We start from the raw sequence: 16836 nt of genomic DNA, 5'->3' as shown, positions 1-16836 counted from the left end.
AAGTTTATCTACTGAAGCCACCTTCTCTAGTAGAAACCAAACAAAGAACCATGTCAGCAACAAACACGCAACATAAACTTTCACATTTGAATTGTGGGAAACTAATTCTAGAAATAACTTTACTATTGGTCAACCCCCGATCCCATTTTTGGCGTGTGTGGAGCTATTTTGCCCTTTATGTTTGCCAAGCCCTGTGTTTGCCTCAAGTGTGCAGAGCAAAGCTCGTCAGCCAAGTAAGAAAACGGCAAACAATCCAAACGCTAGTCCAACAAAAACAAGTTCAAATATGAACACCAACTTACACCAATGTAAGAAGTCAAATGTATGGATAAAAATAACAATGGTTCAAGGTGGCCTTTATTTTTACATCTTATCAGTGGTGGTAAAAGTACTAAAATGTTTTACTTAAGTAAAAGTATCAATACTGCAATGTAGAAATACTTCAATATTTTCAAATTCAAATATTACTTGAGTAAAAGTACAAAAGTATTGGTATCAAAATGTACTTAAAGTACCAAAAGTAGAAAGTACTCATTATGCGGAATGTCCCATTTCACAGCTTTCTAAATGTATAAAATGTATAAAAATCTTTTGAAAATAGCAGATCTACAAGCTCAATGCGACGCATTGTGAGCTTGTAGATCGGCTATTTTCAAATAGCCGAAATGTATGCCTGTACTAGTGGGTAATGTATGTTTTGTAATAATAATCAAAATCTACAAAGTAACTAGTAACTTAAGTTTTCAAATAATTATCGTGGAGTAAAAGTACAATATTTGCCTCTGAGATGAAGTGGAGTAGAAGTAAAAGTACTGAAAATTAGAAATACTCCAGTAAAGTAAAAGTACCTCAAGATTTAACTCAAGTACAGTACTTGAGTAAATGTACTCAGTTACTTTACAACACTGCATCTTATACACAGGTACATGAGGGTAAAGCATATGTGTTCGGCTTCTTCACACACACTGCAGCAGCATAAGTAATAATAGCAATTAAAAGGCAGTATTTAATAATAAGGAATATAATAACATATCAACTATGACAGCAACGGATGATGTCCGTTTGTGCCAATTTTGTCTACCAATTCAGAGATGCATGTCTCTGGTCTGTTAACTGGTCTGTCTCTGTACTAAACTGTGGCCTACTGGTGAGAAACAGAGAAAGTGAGAGTCCATTTGAGTGACGTCTATAAACAGAGATCAAATTACAGCCGATGGCGTGCACTTCACCAGCACAAATCCCCCTTTTGGCAACACAAAACGGTGTTTCGAAAACGTCTTCGAGATTGCTCCGCTCCGCTTGGAACAACTTGATACTTTGCGAGTACTAATTTGGCTACAGGTATTTTTAAACTATGTTAAGTGCTCCTCAAACAACAGGCTCTTTTCACACCTCGTGTTACATCAGTTCTTGTTACATGGGCTGGTAAGCCCCCATTAAGCTGAAGACGTCATTAAAAACAGGAACTGATTCAATCAACTTTACAGTATAACTACAGTGCAGCAACCGAGATGCAAGCAGGCGATTCAAAGAGAATTTGTTCATGGTGACCTCAGTCTGCTTAAGTAGCCTACTGTATGTCCACCCTAAATAAATGTTGTACCAATCTGTATCCCACCAAAACACCCATTAACCCACTAAAGAGAAGTTTTATTTCCCCTTGTGCTTCCTGCTGTTGGTACAAGGTTGCCAGGGATTTGTGGTCCAAGTAGCAATGGCACAGGAGTTTTGAAAGTGGGTGGTGCCAGGGAGCGCCAGGGGGGCCAAAGGATCTTCAAAAACTTTAGAAAATAGCAAAAAATAGCATATCGCATTGTGAGATAATAAATCGTCCATTTTCTGGGGGTAGACTTATGGTCTGTGGTAGGCTACTTTGTTACATTAGACTTATGATCTGTGGCAGGGCTGACTTTGTTTCATTAGGCTCATGATCTATGGCTGGGCCACTTCGTTACACAAGGCTTATGAGCGCGGGCAGGGCTACTCGGTTACATAAGCACAGTAGGATCATGATTCGAGGGTCAGAGCAAGGGCATCAAGTTCGTCTTACCTATTAGGAAATCGAGTCAAGGACTCTCTCATTCGCCGAGACGTCAGCGGGGGCAGGGACGGCCCGCCACTTTCACCTGGCGTAGGAAACAGCCTGCGGACGGACGGACACACAGACAGAGAGACAGACGTTATGGGTCTATTGTGTGAACGGAGGGCATGCATGTCTTTGTGAGGGAGAGAGATGCCAGATTAACAAAGGTTGTCAGCAAAATGGTTGTCACAGAAAGCCTTATCTCTTAACTGTCACTGATATTCATCTGTGTGAATGCTTATTGTCAGGCCTAAAGCCTGCATGCAAAACAATGCTCTATTCTCAGTGCAAGTATGCAAAGCTTTGTACATGGAGCTTACAACTACTCAAGTTAAAGGACCTGCAGGCTCGGCAGAGCTTGTTCTCCCTCTTTTTATCCTGACAATGTCATCCCTGATGAAATATGAAACTAGTTTAAGGTGACATGGCAAAGAGTTAATCTTCTTAGTTGCGTTTGGTATCAAGTTTCGTTTGCCTCATCATATTTCAACCACAAACTATGCCTAAATTATTCTGAGAAAGTTATTCGTCATCTCAAACAAAAAGGAGAGCTAAAGTATTTCTTTTTTTTTTTTAAGATCACCCTTCCCCCAGCGAGGAGACTTACAGGAGTTGTCTGATATTACTCCAGTCCACACACATCGTGGGCACTTTGGTGCTACAATGCTCGTGGAACTTGTAGCCGCACGTTTGGCATCGGAAACCGTTCAAAAGAAACTTCTGGCAAATATCGCAGAAGGCTAGCTTCAGAAATGTTTTGCGAACCTGAAAATTAAAGAGATAACAATTTATTCCTCTCACAGTGGGAAAAAAAACAAGCAGCGTGTCTGGGCGTCACAGTAAATAACATGGGTACTTACAAAGTTGTGTGTAGTTAAGGGCACATGATCTAACACCTCCACTAGCAGCTCTTCACCTATTAGCGATGTGCAGTCCGTGTTCCAGTCCATCCGCTGCTTTTTACTGAATTGATCAAAGAAACTCCATGAGGAACAGTAATAATGATAAATAATAATCCATCACATAGACCTGTATTCATTAGGAAAGACTACAATAAATAATAATAATACAAATATTTTATGATTTTTTTATTTGGCTCCCCTTTCCCAGACTCTTATGGCACAAATTATACTTGGGTGCATGCTGTGTTAAATGCAATCAAAAATAACCGATCTACAAGCTCACAACTATTAGCTAGCTATTTTAGGCATCGGGCCTGAAGCTGCAATCCATGTTTTTATCAGCTCGCAGGGCTGATCATTGAAGAGACGCTGCAACTAGTCGTCACTTTTTCCCCTCATTGGCTGGTCTTGATAAAAGGCCAGCCAATGAGGGGTCGCCAATAGCATCCCATGTCCTCTCAGAATATGGCATCTAAACAACTATGCAGCAAACGGGTTCTAAGTACGGATGCGATATCGTGTTCGGCCACTGTATGTATGTATGTATGTGTGTATATATATATATATATATATATACACACACACACACACGCACGCACGCACGCACGCACGCACGCACGCACGCACGCACGCACGCACGCACGCACGCACGCACGCACGCACGCACGCACGCACGCACGCACGCACGCACGCACGCACGCACGCACGCACGCACGCACGCACGCACGCACGCACGCACGCACGCGCGCGCGCGCGTGCGTGCGTGCGTGCGTGTGTGTGTATATATATATACACACACACACACACACACACATATATATATATATACACACACATCTCAATTCTCTATGGTTAATCTGTGGCGCTGTTCCTGACTCGGCCAGCCAATCAAAGGGCAGCCATCTTGTTTTGCGTTTAGTGCTAGACAGGACTAGCACAGACTGGCAAATATGGTTTTATTTAACGATCAATCTGGGAACCCATCGCCAAATGAAAAGGAAAAACAGCGCCCTCTGCTGTTTTTTACTATCTCACTTGGCTCTGGGAGGAGGTCGACGTAGCACTCGTGCGCAAGGAAACCGGGGTTTTGGTCTGCCTTCAGCCTTTCACTTCCGGTGGTGCGACTATGTTTTCATTCCCACTAACAATATTTCTACACGGAACACTAACACCACTTCTCCCAGAGAACATGGATCGTTTTGGTTATAAGCCCACTTGTTTCTATGATGAAAGAGCAAGTTAAAATGTGAATATCCTTCCGTGGTTGTCTGCTCCGAGGACGCTATTGTTAAATGAGTTTCGGTTTTGTTTTTAGTGGGAAGCAGAGCACAGACAGTAAATCCCGCCCACTACATTTGATTGGTTAAAGCGCGGCCTGCTTCCTGATCTGAAGGCACGCCCACTTGTAGGTCAGTGCGTACACGTTATGACGAACCCCCCCGACAGATTCAAACGCAGAGCAGAATCTGTTCTTGAGAGATTATTTAACGATAGAACGGAAATGTACATTACTAAACACATGTATGACATAGTGCGTTTAGTCAGAATGCTATGGCCATGTTCAATGGAGAATTGGTTACGGGATGTTTTTTTGGACACGGAAACGACTGTTTGTGTGAGTGGAAATGATCGGCTACAGTAGGAGTTTACCGAGACCACCCCCTCCACCATCTGCCGACATTGTCAGCGCTCGGTCTGATACAATAGCCTAGTTAAATTATTAGATCATTAGAAACTCTGTGCTCAGGCCAGGATTATATTGCGTAAAGAATAATAGCTTAATAAGAATGGCATTCGCCATGTCTCTGAAACAGTGTACTGTAGTTGACAGTACTTTTCAAGGGGTAGCTTGCAGCGAGCGGATATATATGACCGTCATTCATTTCTTGTTTATATATTAGATATTTCGGGGCACCAGGGTTCAAATCCCGAGCTTTAAGCGTCTCACCTCCGTTGTCCAGGGTGTAGTTTGAAGACGGCGCAGCACTCTGGCTGCAAACCCCGCACCTTCAAGGCTTTGCTCAGGCAACTGTGCAGAGTCATACCTGGTCGCACAGTCACCTGAAGGACCACAACACAGTCACACACAAGAGTAGTTCAGTCTTATTTTCTACCTACAATCCCAGGAGCATCCGAATTCAATTTGCTTCTGAACTGTTAACAATGATGCAAGTAGCATTTTATAAGGCTTACGGCTAGTGTGATAAACCAAGCTTAGCCGCTGTACCCGATGGTGCTGCGGGGCGAAAATAGCCAATCCACAAGCTTGTGACGCGTTATGAGCTTGTATATTGCCTATTTAAGTGGCCTAAGTTGCCTAAGTTTGTGGAGATGTTAATCTATTGTCAATTACAACAACAATTTAGGAATTTAGCTGACGCTCTGATCCAGAGCGACTTACAAGTGTGAGATCGGAATAAGCAGAGCATAAACCCTAGTCATGATCAAACAGCAAGGTAAATAGTCAAGTATAGCGCAGAGAGAACAATGTAATGCCTCAAAAAACTAGGGCACCAGGTAAACATCAAACCTAGCATCTGTCTACACAACATGCTATCGAAATAACTTTCTTAACATTGTGGTCAAGAACAAATCTAAGTAACAAAAACATGAGAACAAGATATACAGTACATCCGCATAGTAAACTAGCGTCTATCAAACATAAGGTGACTAGAAAGGATACACAGAGAGGTGAGTGCTAGGGGGGATGAGGTGGAGTCTGAAGAGGTGGGTGCTAGGGGGGATGAGGTGGAGTCTGAAGAGGTGGGTGCTAGGGGGATGAGGTGGAGGCTGAAAGGGTGGGTTTTCAGACTACGGCAGACAATCAGGAGTGAGTCTGCAGCTCTGTCCGCAATAGGGAGCTTATTCCACAATTTGGAAGCCAGGAGGGAGAAAAATCTAGCATGTTTGGAGCATTGTTAAAGCTAAGGCTTCAGCCTACACCTTTTTGGTCTATGTTTTCAATGATAACAAATTAATGCTTTGTATTATTTTGCTTTTACAAATTAAAAATAAATAAAACTACATTGTCCAGGGTGTTTTAGGGAAGGCCATGTTTTGTCACGCCCCCAAAACAGGGCCACCAGCTTCTAAGTGGCTATAGTTGGCTCTCTGAGGCAGCCGGATAGCGTCGACTCACCACAGTACGTTGCTGGTTGGGGAGGTAGACGCGGATTGTGCTGCAAGCCTTAGAATCGGGCATCTTGCTGTCGTCTGAGGCGCGCCGTTGGTACGGGAAGCCCTGGACCATGGTGGGCGAAAGGCACGGGCCCTCGAACACTGAGTCCTTCATTCCGAAGCCGTTGCTCAGCGTCTTCCACGCTCCCTGGAGGTGCTCCATTAGCAAAGCCAAGTGCTCTCAATGGTCTGGAAAACACACACACACACGTTTGTATTACCATACTTGTGAGGACATAAAAATGTTGGGATGGTTTATAAATGGCATTTTTACCATAACGAACCCTAAAGTTATCATAAACCGAAAATAGCTCAAAACATGTCACAGTGGTGTGCAATATCGGTGAGCAACCAAGTATAAATCAGGCATAACTCCAGCCCCAACCCCTTAACCTAACCTCTAAATGCCTAATCCTAACATGTTCTACTAATTGTAAACCAACTCCATAAAACAATCATTTATCTTGTGAAGACCAGAGACATTGTCCTCACAATGTCCATTTTCTACAAAAAACTACTATACAAGGTCCCTACAAGTATAGTAGTACAAATACACACACAGCTTTCGCACTTACAAAGTTGGACAGCCAACCACATCACCATATGACCTCTTTATCAATATTCAATATTACTTTAGGTTATCTTTTCTCCTCACATACAGACTCGACTTCAAAGTCCGAGTCCAGTTTTGGTTTTAGGGCTGTCACGATTTCATTTAAGTTGACGATTAATTGTCACTCAAATAATTGCGATTAACGATTTCATTGTGTGTTTGGCATTGAACGCTGGAAATTGCACAGGGCAGATATGACAAATAACTGAACTATACAAAGAAATTGACATAATTCATATTTTTTATAAATGTAAAAAAGCAGAAATAGCAGATCTACAAGCTTACAACCCGTCACTTTGTGACGGGTTGTAAGCTTGTAGATCCACTATTTCTGCTTTTTTAATATTTGAAAATGTGTGAAAATCTTTCAATATGGAAACGATTATGACGATTATCTCAAAAACTATTGCGATTAGACCATTATGTAATAATTGTGACAGGCCTAACCAGGGTCCCGCAGGCCAGGGCTCCAGTCTTTGTCCCCTCCTTTTCTGCCTCTCTACCCCAAAGCTCTTCCGTGAAAACAGCAGATATACAAGCTCACAACGTGCCACGCCCTCAACGCGTTGCAAGCTCGTCGACCTGGCTTTTCCGGCTTAAATGTTTGCCTATTTTTTTGCATAATTATGGCATACGACAGAAATGCCCAGAATAGGGACACGCTAGGGTTCAAGTGGTTAGGTAGAATGGTTTCTTGGCCTGGACCGCTGGAGCAGCGGTCCAGGCACCGAGGCTACAATGTAGCCTGACAGTGTGTCGCGGGTTCGAGTCCCGATCCTGGCGGCCTTTGCTGCGTGTCAGCCCCCCATCTCTCTCGCCCCATTTCCTACTGTCCTATCTATGATAAAAAGGTATTAAAAAGCCCCCAAAAAAAATCTTAAGAGAGAATGGTTTCTGTTACTTGTGCCGAGGACTAGTGTCAGGAACACTTTTGGTGGACATCAGTGCAGCAAGCCCTGTAAATATATCACGTGTGAGAAACCAAACACCCACGGGGAATCCCCCCCCCCCCCTCCCCCTTGACCAGGAGGAGATATTAGGCTTATGCGCTTCAGGCAGTACTGCTTCACATTCACACAGCCCCCCCCCCCCCCCCCCCCACTCCCCCTTTGACCTCCCCCAACTGGGAAACCCGATCCAGGACGTGGCACCGATGTAACACCCAACATTTAAACCCAGGTCTCCCGCGTGGGAAACAAAACATCTACCGCTAGTCCAAGAGGGAATCCCCCCCCCCCCCCCCCACTTGGCCAGAGGAAATATTAGGCTTATGAGCTTGTGAGGAGCAGGCAGGGCTACTCCTTCACACAAAAGTCCCACATTTTTATAATAATAGAGAGAAGCCTTTCACCTGAACCAGTGCAGTCAGTGGCCTATTGCTGTGGGCCATAAACTTTGGACTGAACCCTGTATTTTCTGACAAGTAGCTGGCATGATTATACAACATACCAACCACACAGCATTCTGGTGCAAAACCGGAATCTTGATATGTTCCTTTCCCCACTAACAGAGGGAAGGGGGGGGAGGAGCAGAACGGTATGGACACAAACTAATGCACTCTCAGACCAGGAGAGTCTCAGACCACTGCAGAGGTCAGCCATGTTATTTACAGTAAGATTACACATTTTTTTTTGGGGGGGGGGGCTTTTTATGCCTTTATTTTATTAATTTATTTATTTTTTGGAGAGGGATAGGGACAGTAGGCCGACAGGAAATGGGGAGAGAGATGGGAGGGGAACGGGAGTCGAACCCACGACATGCTGTCAGGCTGGCATTGCAGCCTAGGGTGCCTGGACCGTCACGCTACGGCCCAGGCCTTGTTATTTACAGTAGAGCATGACCGATGCCAGATTGTAGGGTCTTGTTGGTTATCCCCACTTGGTAGACCACCGACCGATTACTGAGGTTTTGACTGGTATTTATGCCAGATTTTTTGATCAATTTGAAAAACTTTTTTGATTTGATTTAAAGTTTCTACGTATTTGAGAACATGCAACTTACACGCAAAAAAAAAGACAAACTAGAAAAGTGTGCTCCTCGGAGTACAGGTCTCGATTCGATCAGGGCCCACAAACTTTGGAAGGCGGTCATAACAACTTGGAATGGGATCTGTAAAATCAAACTATACATCTTGATCACAGAGATGATGTGTACCGATGTGTGTGAGTTTTGGACAAAATCTGTAGGAGTAGCTAGTAGCAAAAGGTGTTTTGAAGAAAACGTAAAATGGTGGAAAATGTAATCTGGTACAAATGGGCCAGGGCCTATATGGAGAGAGAGGATCCAAGGAATCCGGGTTAAAAAAAAAGTTATTGTACAAACCATGGTTCAGGAGTTAAGAGTTACAGGCCAAAACGTGAATCTATGCTTGCATTTCTCCCTTGGCCTAGTAGGGCGTGCAAAGTTTTACGGCAATCGGACGCTGCGTTTATGATGTGAAACATCGGACAGATAGGTCTTGATCACATGACCATAGAGGTAGTGTATATCGATTTGTTTGAGGTTTGGACAAAATCTGTAGGAGTAATATTTTTTTAACGATTGTTTTGCAAAAATCTGCATCATGGCGCTATAACAGGCCGAATTTGGAGCAGAGGTTCTGCTCCGGGGAGTGTGCATGCAAGGTGTCACGCAGATTGGTCCAACGGTGCCGGAGATTAGCGGTTCAGACTCGCACACACGGATGGACAAACATGGGCAAAAACATAGTCTCCTCCAGCCTTCGGCTGTCCAGCCTGGCGGAGACAATAAACTACTTTTTATGTAACCTGTAGCGATGCATTGGGAGCTTTCTATATTTAGGTTTTGAAAATGTATATCTATAATGAGATGCTCAAAATAGGGATGCCAGGTTGAAAGAAGTTATAAGTAAGGACACATCAGCTGCATAAAATGTAGATACCGATGTTGGAAAAAGAAAAAAAGTCAAATAATGACAGATATATCGGCCAAAACGATACATCGCTCGATTCGATCTGGCTCCAATTTACTGGATGCTGAAACACAGTCTCTTAGTTCTGTACTAACAGAAAAAGACCCAGACTAAGCTCATCACACCAACGATCATCGTGTTCACGCTTCAACTGTTGGAACTTAGTGTTGTTAACCTCTTAAGCCCATCTACAAGCTCTGGAGATCAGCTATTTTTGTAGATTTTTGAAAATGCCTAAAATGGGGTGAATGTGGTTAAATGACACTAGGATGGCTACTCTCAGTTGGACCAGCCAGTGTTATTAAAATAACCAAAAGACATTTGTTTGTGTTCAGGCAGAAGAAAACATGGACTCAACAAGGTCCCTCATGCTTCGACTAGGGGGGAGTCACCAAAAATGAAACTTTAGTTCAGGTCGTACCTACCCATCACAAACTGCTCTGTTTTCAGTACAAATGCAGGGCTCTATACATAGACCCTATATAAACACAACTCTAAAAGTGTATGCTTGTCTGTCTGTCTGTCTGTCTGTGCACTCCCCTCTCTTTCACTCCCTGACGCCTGATTGGTCCAGCAAATGAGCCCGTTAAGACAGTGGTTCTCAAACATTTACATGTCAAGGAAGGAGGAGCCCTAAATTGATATCTGGCTGCGGACCCCCGTTTCAAATGATTTTGTCTTTTGTGCCAGGGCCCCCAAAAGAGAGGATCGCAATGTGTTGTGAGCTTGTAGATCTGCTATTTTTGAATAGCCAAAAAGATTAAGTGCGACCCTTTAACTCTTCCTCATTTTGCTGGGGACCACCTGGAAACCCCTCAAGGACTCCTGGGGAGGTCCTCGGGCCTCACTTTGAGAACCAGTGTGCCAAGAGACTGTGGAGATAATTTAGTGCAGTTAGTGGTTAACTACAAGGCTGGCAGGCTCACATGTCACAACAGAAGAGCGGGGGCGGACAGACAGACACCATTCTGGGTCTGTTGTGCCCACCATGCCACAAGAGTTGTGTTCAAAACAAAGTGCTTGTGACCCATCCAGCAAAGGGTATCAACACATAAAGAAAGAACGCCAAGGCCAAGTTCACATGATAATACGTGCACTCTCACACTTGCATAATGTTATATCAATGCGAAACAACCACATTTCTACATAAGCCATGGCATAGGCTACGGTATATCAAATCAGCCCAAGTTATATAGCGCAGTGGTTCTCAAACTTTTTTAATTTCAAGGAGCCAGATAACTCTTAAAGAGTGTACAAATTGACCCTTACAGGTCCATTTGGTTCCATTTGCACACTCTTAAGAGTTGCAGACCCGTTAAGGGTTCATTTGGAAGCCCCTCAAGGAGCCCACTATGAGAACCACTACCACAGAGATTAGTAATGATACATTAATTGACATAAAATGTCAATTAATGTTAAAAGGCACTGATCAAGAAGAGAGGTAGGTGACATCAATGTCATCAGGAGCTCTGGCACATTTAATATTTGTTGAAGGAGTAATGTCAATACTGAACTGCTACTTGTATGCGTTCAGTTAAGAGTTCATATAATCGAAGTTACCATATCAAATACCTCTTGTAGGCCAGTGGTTCTCAAACTTTTTCATGCCAAGGACCCCCAAATTGACACGTATTAGCCCGCGGACCCCCATTTGAAAAGATATGCCAGGGACCCCCATAAGAGAAGATTTTTATGGCTCTAGCAGTGATTCTCAACCATTTTAATCTCAAGGACCCCCAGTTTGACATGCATTAGGCTACGAACCCCCATTTAACGGCATTTCTATCTCTGGGACCCGAATTTATATTGTAAAATCAATGTTAATTTAACTCAGAGAGTGTACAAATGGAACCAAATGTGTTCCATTTGTACACTCTCAGAGTTACAGACCCATAAGGGTCCATTTGGTTCTTAACTATCCATCATTTAGCTGGGGACCCCCTGGAACTCCCTCAAGGACCCCTGGGGGTCCCCGGACCCCACCTTGAGAACCAATGTTGTAGGCCACGAATGTAGGCTAGTGAATGAATGCTGAATACGTGGTGAGACTGCATCGTTGTGTTCTTCTATTGGCCGAGCAAACCTAGGAAAAGCTGCAGAAAGGTTTCATGTTGAAGTGTGCCTGTAGTCAATGCTGTAAAGTAACTAAGTACTGTAGGCTAATTAAGTAAACTTTTGAGGATTTTTTACTTTTAGTATTTCCAATTGTCAATACTTCTATTCCACTACATCTCAGAGGAAAACATTGTACTTTTTACTCCACTACAAGTATTTGAAAACTTTAGTTACTTTGTGGATTTTTTTAGATTATTATCACAAAACATGCATTACCACTTCAGCCCTATGTATCCTTACAATAGCCTAGTTAGCTCACAACGCGTCGATATTTTCAAAAGATGTGTATACATTCGAATACTGGTGAAATGGGACATTCTGCTAAAGGAGTACTTTTACTTTCAGCATTTAAGCATATTTTAATGCGAGTACTTTTACTCAAGTACATTTTGAATGCAGGACTTGTACTTGTAACACAGTATTTCGACTACATTGCAGCATTGATACTTTTACTTAAGTACTTCTGCCAACCCCACTGCCTGTAGTAGTAGGCCGTCAGATCAGCCAACTAACAACTAAACTTCATTGCCCCCACAGACACACACACACACACACACACACACACACAGATCTATAAATGATGCTTTGTGTGCTCGCCTGGCGGAGCAACGGGATTCGCCTGGTTGTAAAAATCGGCGTTTCAAACGGTCACGTCGCAGGCCTAGTGTGTAATAATGATCATAAAACTCACCAAGACGAGTTGGAAAACTTCTGCTCCGCCATAACTTCAGGAAAAAGTGGCGTCGATGACATCATCATATTTGCAACGAACGCATTCGAGAAAAGGAGGAACAAAAAAAAAGAAGCGATCGACGCTGTAAACAAGACGGGACGGCAACAAAATGTATCACAATGTATCCAACGACTGTATCCGATCGCACTGGGATCAAGGTCAGTGTGGATCCGATTGATTGATTGATCTCCCCGATACTAAACTTTAATTCAATCCGCAGTTTCAAACAGCGAAAAAAAAAATCCCGGCGTCGGGTCGGGGCTCCTCCGTCTCTTTTTTTCCCCCACCACGTCTTTCTCTCTAATCAAAAAGTCACACGAATCCCATCATCCTTTTTAATTTTTTTTAGATCGGTTGCGGTTCTAAACTAACGACAAAAGTTATTAAAGTTCCGCTCCTGTTCCGATCGATCTTGGTGTTTAGGATTATAGACGGTGAAAGGGTTTGAGAGTCTCTGACTGCCCTGACGCCACTGATTGAAACAGGACCTTCAGTCATAACAAGCAGCCACACTGTGAGCCCACCCACTCCGCCAAGACTCACTGCTTTTTATACCACCACAAATAAATACACAATCACAATACATAGACAAATTGTACAATGTTGAGAAAACACGCTATTCTTAGAATCTGTTATAATTCAATGACACGTTGGTTTACTTTTCGTCTAATTTTGACATCGATTATGGTGTAGGGCTACGGGGTAACCAGAAGTCTCGCCCCAAAACACGCTCGCCCCCATTTTTTTTCGCGGACCGCTCGCTCCCATGCATGCAGCGGTTCTTGCATGTATTCTTCTTGCATTTGTTTTACTGAGGATAAGGTTAGAAATAAGTTTAGGGTTAGGTTAGGCATAGTTTACTGAGGTTACTTTTAGGATTAAGGTTAGGTTTTAGGCATCATTTTACTGTGGTTACGTTTAGGGAATAAGGTTAGGTTTAGGCATAGTTTACTGAGGTAGGTTACGTTTAGGAATAAGGTTAGGTTTAAGCGTTGTTTTACTGAGGTTACGTTTAGGAATAAGGTTAGGTTTAAGCGTTGTTTTACTGAGGTTACGTTTAGGAATAAGGTTAGTTTTAGGCGTAGTTTTGCTGAGGTTACGTTTAGGAACACCAGGTGGCGACCGTTCCGAGGTCGCCGGATTTTCCTTGGGGCGACTGTGTTTTGGGGCGAGTGTTTTTGGTATTCTGTCAGCCCCACTCCAGAATAAACCTTTATTTGGGGAGCTATATTAATACGTTAACATGTTATTAATCTAAAGGAAAACATATGCTGAAATACAGTCGTAGTTTTGTGTGAACAACGGGTTTAAATCCATAAATTGTATATTTAGTTGTAGCTTCAAGACAGCTCAAAGTGCACCATCATCTGGCGATGTGAAGCCAGCGCAAAATTGTTGTCCTGTTAAATAGCCATGTGAAACCTATCATTTACTGCACGTTTTGAAAAAGTAAATTATACCCGACATTACTTGGATAGATTGGTATAGACCTGAATGTTTTTGTAGGTTGGCCTATATGGCCAAGGTTGCTTTTTGTACAGTAGTGATAGTAATTCTTCTTCCTCTTTTGCATTGTTCAAAACATTTTGAAATAGGGTTAAAAAAAGAGAGAGAGAGAGAAAGAGGGAAGGAGAAAAAAAAGAAGCTTTTTGTTAGTTAAGCATATTCTGTTTCAACTGGCCCAGGAACAGTAAGTAGCCTACCGCTGTGAAATCTAAGCCTCTATTAAAGCTGCTGCCACTTACCATGTGTTCTCTCAGCATCCCATAGCATCCCAGCAGGTCCCCTGAGGAGAAGCAAGAATCACAGATGGTTCATAGGTTCTGTTCTACCAGAGAGAGAGAAGAACCTTGAGTTGTTGTTGTTGGAGAGCTGACCGCCCGGCTTCTTCGCAGACCTTCCCCAGTCCCAGACAGTCTGCCTTGATGAGCTGAGTCCAACATTGATTCCATAAAGCAGCAAACATTATTATGATGCTGATGAGTACAGTATAGCCCCCACATCACATTCCCATCTTTTCAAGCAATATCCATCTTCTGTCTGCACGCACCATATCTCTCTCTGGCCCTCTCTTCACCTATATGGAATTTGGGCTTTTCTTAACATTATTATTACATTGTCATCCAACAAATTCCAGAAACACCAAATACTGTGTGTGTGTGTGTGTGTGTGTGTGTGTGTGTGTGTGTGTGTGTGTGTGTGTGTGTGTGTGTGTGTGTGTGTGTGTGTGTGTGTGTGTGTGTGTGTGTGTGTGTGTGTGTGTGTGTGTGTGTGTGTGTGTGTGTGTGTGGGTGGGTGTGTGTGTCTCAGAGAGGGCAGGGCTTTGTCATTGTTGAGTCGTTTTAAGGTATACCGGTCCTTGTGCAGCTTTGTGTTGCACAAGCAGGTATATTAGGCTATAACTTTGCATCTCTAAATTGAACTGTGATAATGCACCAGACACTACTAGCGTACTGTACTTCTGCAAAGGCAATCAAATGCTGACTAGTGGCCGTGTGAAACAGCACACACGCCCTTCTCTTTGTGAACAACCAATGCCACCTTAAGACAAGGATGATGGCATCGTTCCCTCTTTATTGATCTGACCAAACACTCAGAACAGTGAAGCTGAGATGCTTATAGCCTCCATGATCCACTGAACTGTTGTCTCACTGATCATGTATTCAGCATGATTCAGTCCATGTGGATGAAACACTGTGAATCTGATGGACCATGGAGCCATATTCCTTTTTATACCAAGTTCAGTTTAGTTTCACTTATTCATTATGTGGCTTTGCTACAGTTTTTCCCCCCTATTTTTCTTACAGAAATGTTTTGCACTCATTTGTATTTTTACTTTTGGCTGTAACTGGCAATGCATATCCTCACTGCTGGGAGAAATACAAATACATCTATAAATGAAAATGTATCATTTTATTGATAAATGTGGGCCGAGTTATATTTATTATCTCGTTTTTTTGGTTTTGTTAATGTTAATTATTCAAAGGTTACTGTAGTCATATTTCTCTCAGTGCAGTTTTTTCAGGGCTATTTTAGGTTTGATTAATGAAAATGGCTCACTCTGCCTATTTGTGATTCAGCATTTTAGGGCAGTGGTTCCTGAACCTTTTCAGGCCGTGAGCCCCCAAAATAATCATATTTGAACTGGGGACCCCCCACCCTGATAAGCACCTGGAAGCTTTCGCTTTGCGAGGCGTTGTGAGCTTGTAAATCGGCTTTTTTTTTTATCCCACGATTTTGTAACCCATTTTTTCACCCAGTGCATATTGCCTAAAGTAATCCTGGGCGATACTCTTCCTCTGCCAGCCTGGGGAGAGCCCCGAACTGAGCTCATGCCTCCTTCAAGGCATGAGGAGTTAACAGGCCGCTTCTTATCAGCTGACAGGGGGGAGTTTCCCCGGTAGGACGTAGCGCGTGGAAGGAACGCGTTATTCCTACCTGTTCCTTTCCCCTCCATCAGGCGCCCCGGCTGACCAGGGGGAGGATTACTTGCATGTTTTTGTGAGGGTACCTACCCTAGGGGACACGGGGAGAACATGCAAACTCCACACAGAAAGGTCCTTTCGCCAACCCCACCATTTTCACAATTCTTGCCTATTTCTTCTATTATTTGACAATTTGGCCAATGTTTGACCAGTTTTTATAGTTGTTGATTACTTTTGATGCAGTATTGGTCTTCTTATTTATTTTTTTAGGTATTAAAAAGTCTTAAAAGTCCTTACATTGTCATCTGGGGACCCCCCCCCCCACCCAAAAAAAAATAAAATCCTGTGTGGACTCCCCTGTGGGGTCCTGACCCACAGGTTGAGAACCACTTTTTTTAGGGGACTGGTGGAGCAATAAAGTGAAAACAAAACACTTGTGTTCTACATCACAACAAAAGGAATGGGTAGATTTGTGGGTCATGTTGTGCTGTCACAGCGCCCTCTTGAGGACGAACTAAAACAGCACACCTCAGCTGTGCTTGCCTGATCAAAAGATTGCTGATGATAATAATAAATAACCTAGTTTCTGTTTGAAGGATTAATCATGCGTTCAAAATATGTTGATAATTTAATTATGTATAATACACCACTGGATATGCTACAGCGTAGCGTTATTATAGCGTTGCTGTTGGGCAGAAACCTCGTATCTCCACATTTCAACTTTTGTTGCGTTTTTTCGTAAATTAACGCCCTACTTCATAATACAAGAATGTCGCACAAAAGTAGTCAAAATAGCAGATCTACAAGCTAAAAAATAAATGGTTTTGGACATACAAGGTTTCCACCCGACAGCAAC

At 43.0% G+C, this 16836-nt stretch overlaps 1 protein-coding gene across 2 annotated transcripts in view; it reads right to left on the bottom strand.

The window, feature by feature from the left end:
- The window catches only part of raf1a (Raf-1 proto-oncogene, serine/threonine kinase a), a gene marked incomplete at its 3' end in the record, with an annotated part of 28076 nt that extends 15039 nt beyond the window's left edge, over nucleotides 1-13037 (bottom strand). For both annotated transcript variants that reach the window (XM_080443436.1, XM_080443437.1), the window contains exons 1-6: nucleotides 12514-13037; nucleotides 6125-6351; nucleotides 4934-5046; nucleotides 2944-3046; nucleotides 2691-2848; nucleotides 2051-2143 (exon numbers count right to left, since the gene is read on the bottom strand). In XM_080443436.1, the coding sequence (XP_080299562.1) occupies nucleotides 2051-2143; nucleotides 2691-2848; nucleotides 2944-3046; nucleotides 4934-5046; nucleotides 6125-6325 (668 nt within the window). In that variant the 5' untranslated portion in view covers nucleotides 6326-6351; nucleotides 12514-13037. The remainder of the gene's footprint in view (nucleotides 1-2050; nucleotides 2144-2690; nucleotides 2849-2943; nucleotides 3047-4933; nucleotides 5047-6124; nucleotides 6352-12513) is intronic.
- Nucleotides 13038-16836: the final 3799 nt, after the last annotated feature.

The sequence above is a fragment of the Gymnoscopelus braueri genome (genome assembly GCF_963280865.1).
Source record: "Gymnoscopelus braueri genome assembly, chromosome: 12".
In the NCBI taxonomy this organism is placed as follows: Eukaryota; Metazoa; Chordata; class Actinopteri; order Myctophiformes; family Myctophidae; genus Gymnoscopelus; species Gymnoscopelus braueri.
The sequence above is the reverse complement of the archived record's forward strand: the minus strand, read 5'-3'. Positions and strand labels throughout refer to the sequence as shown.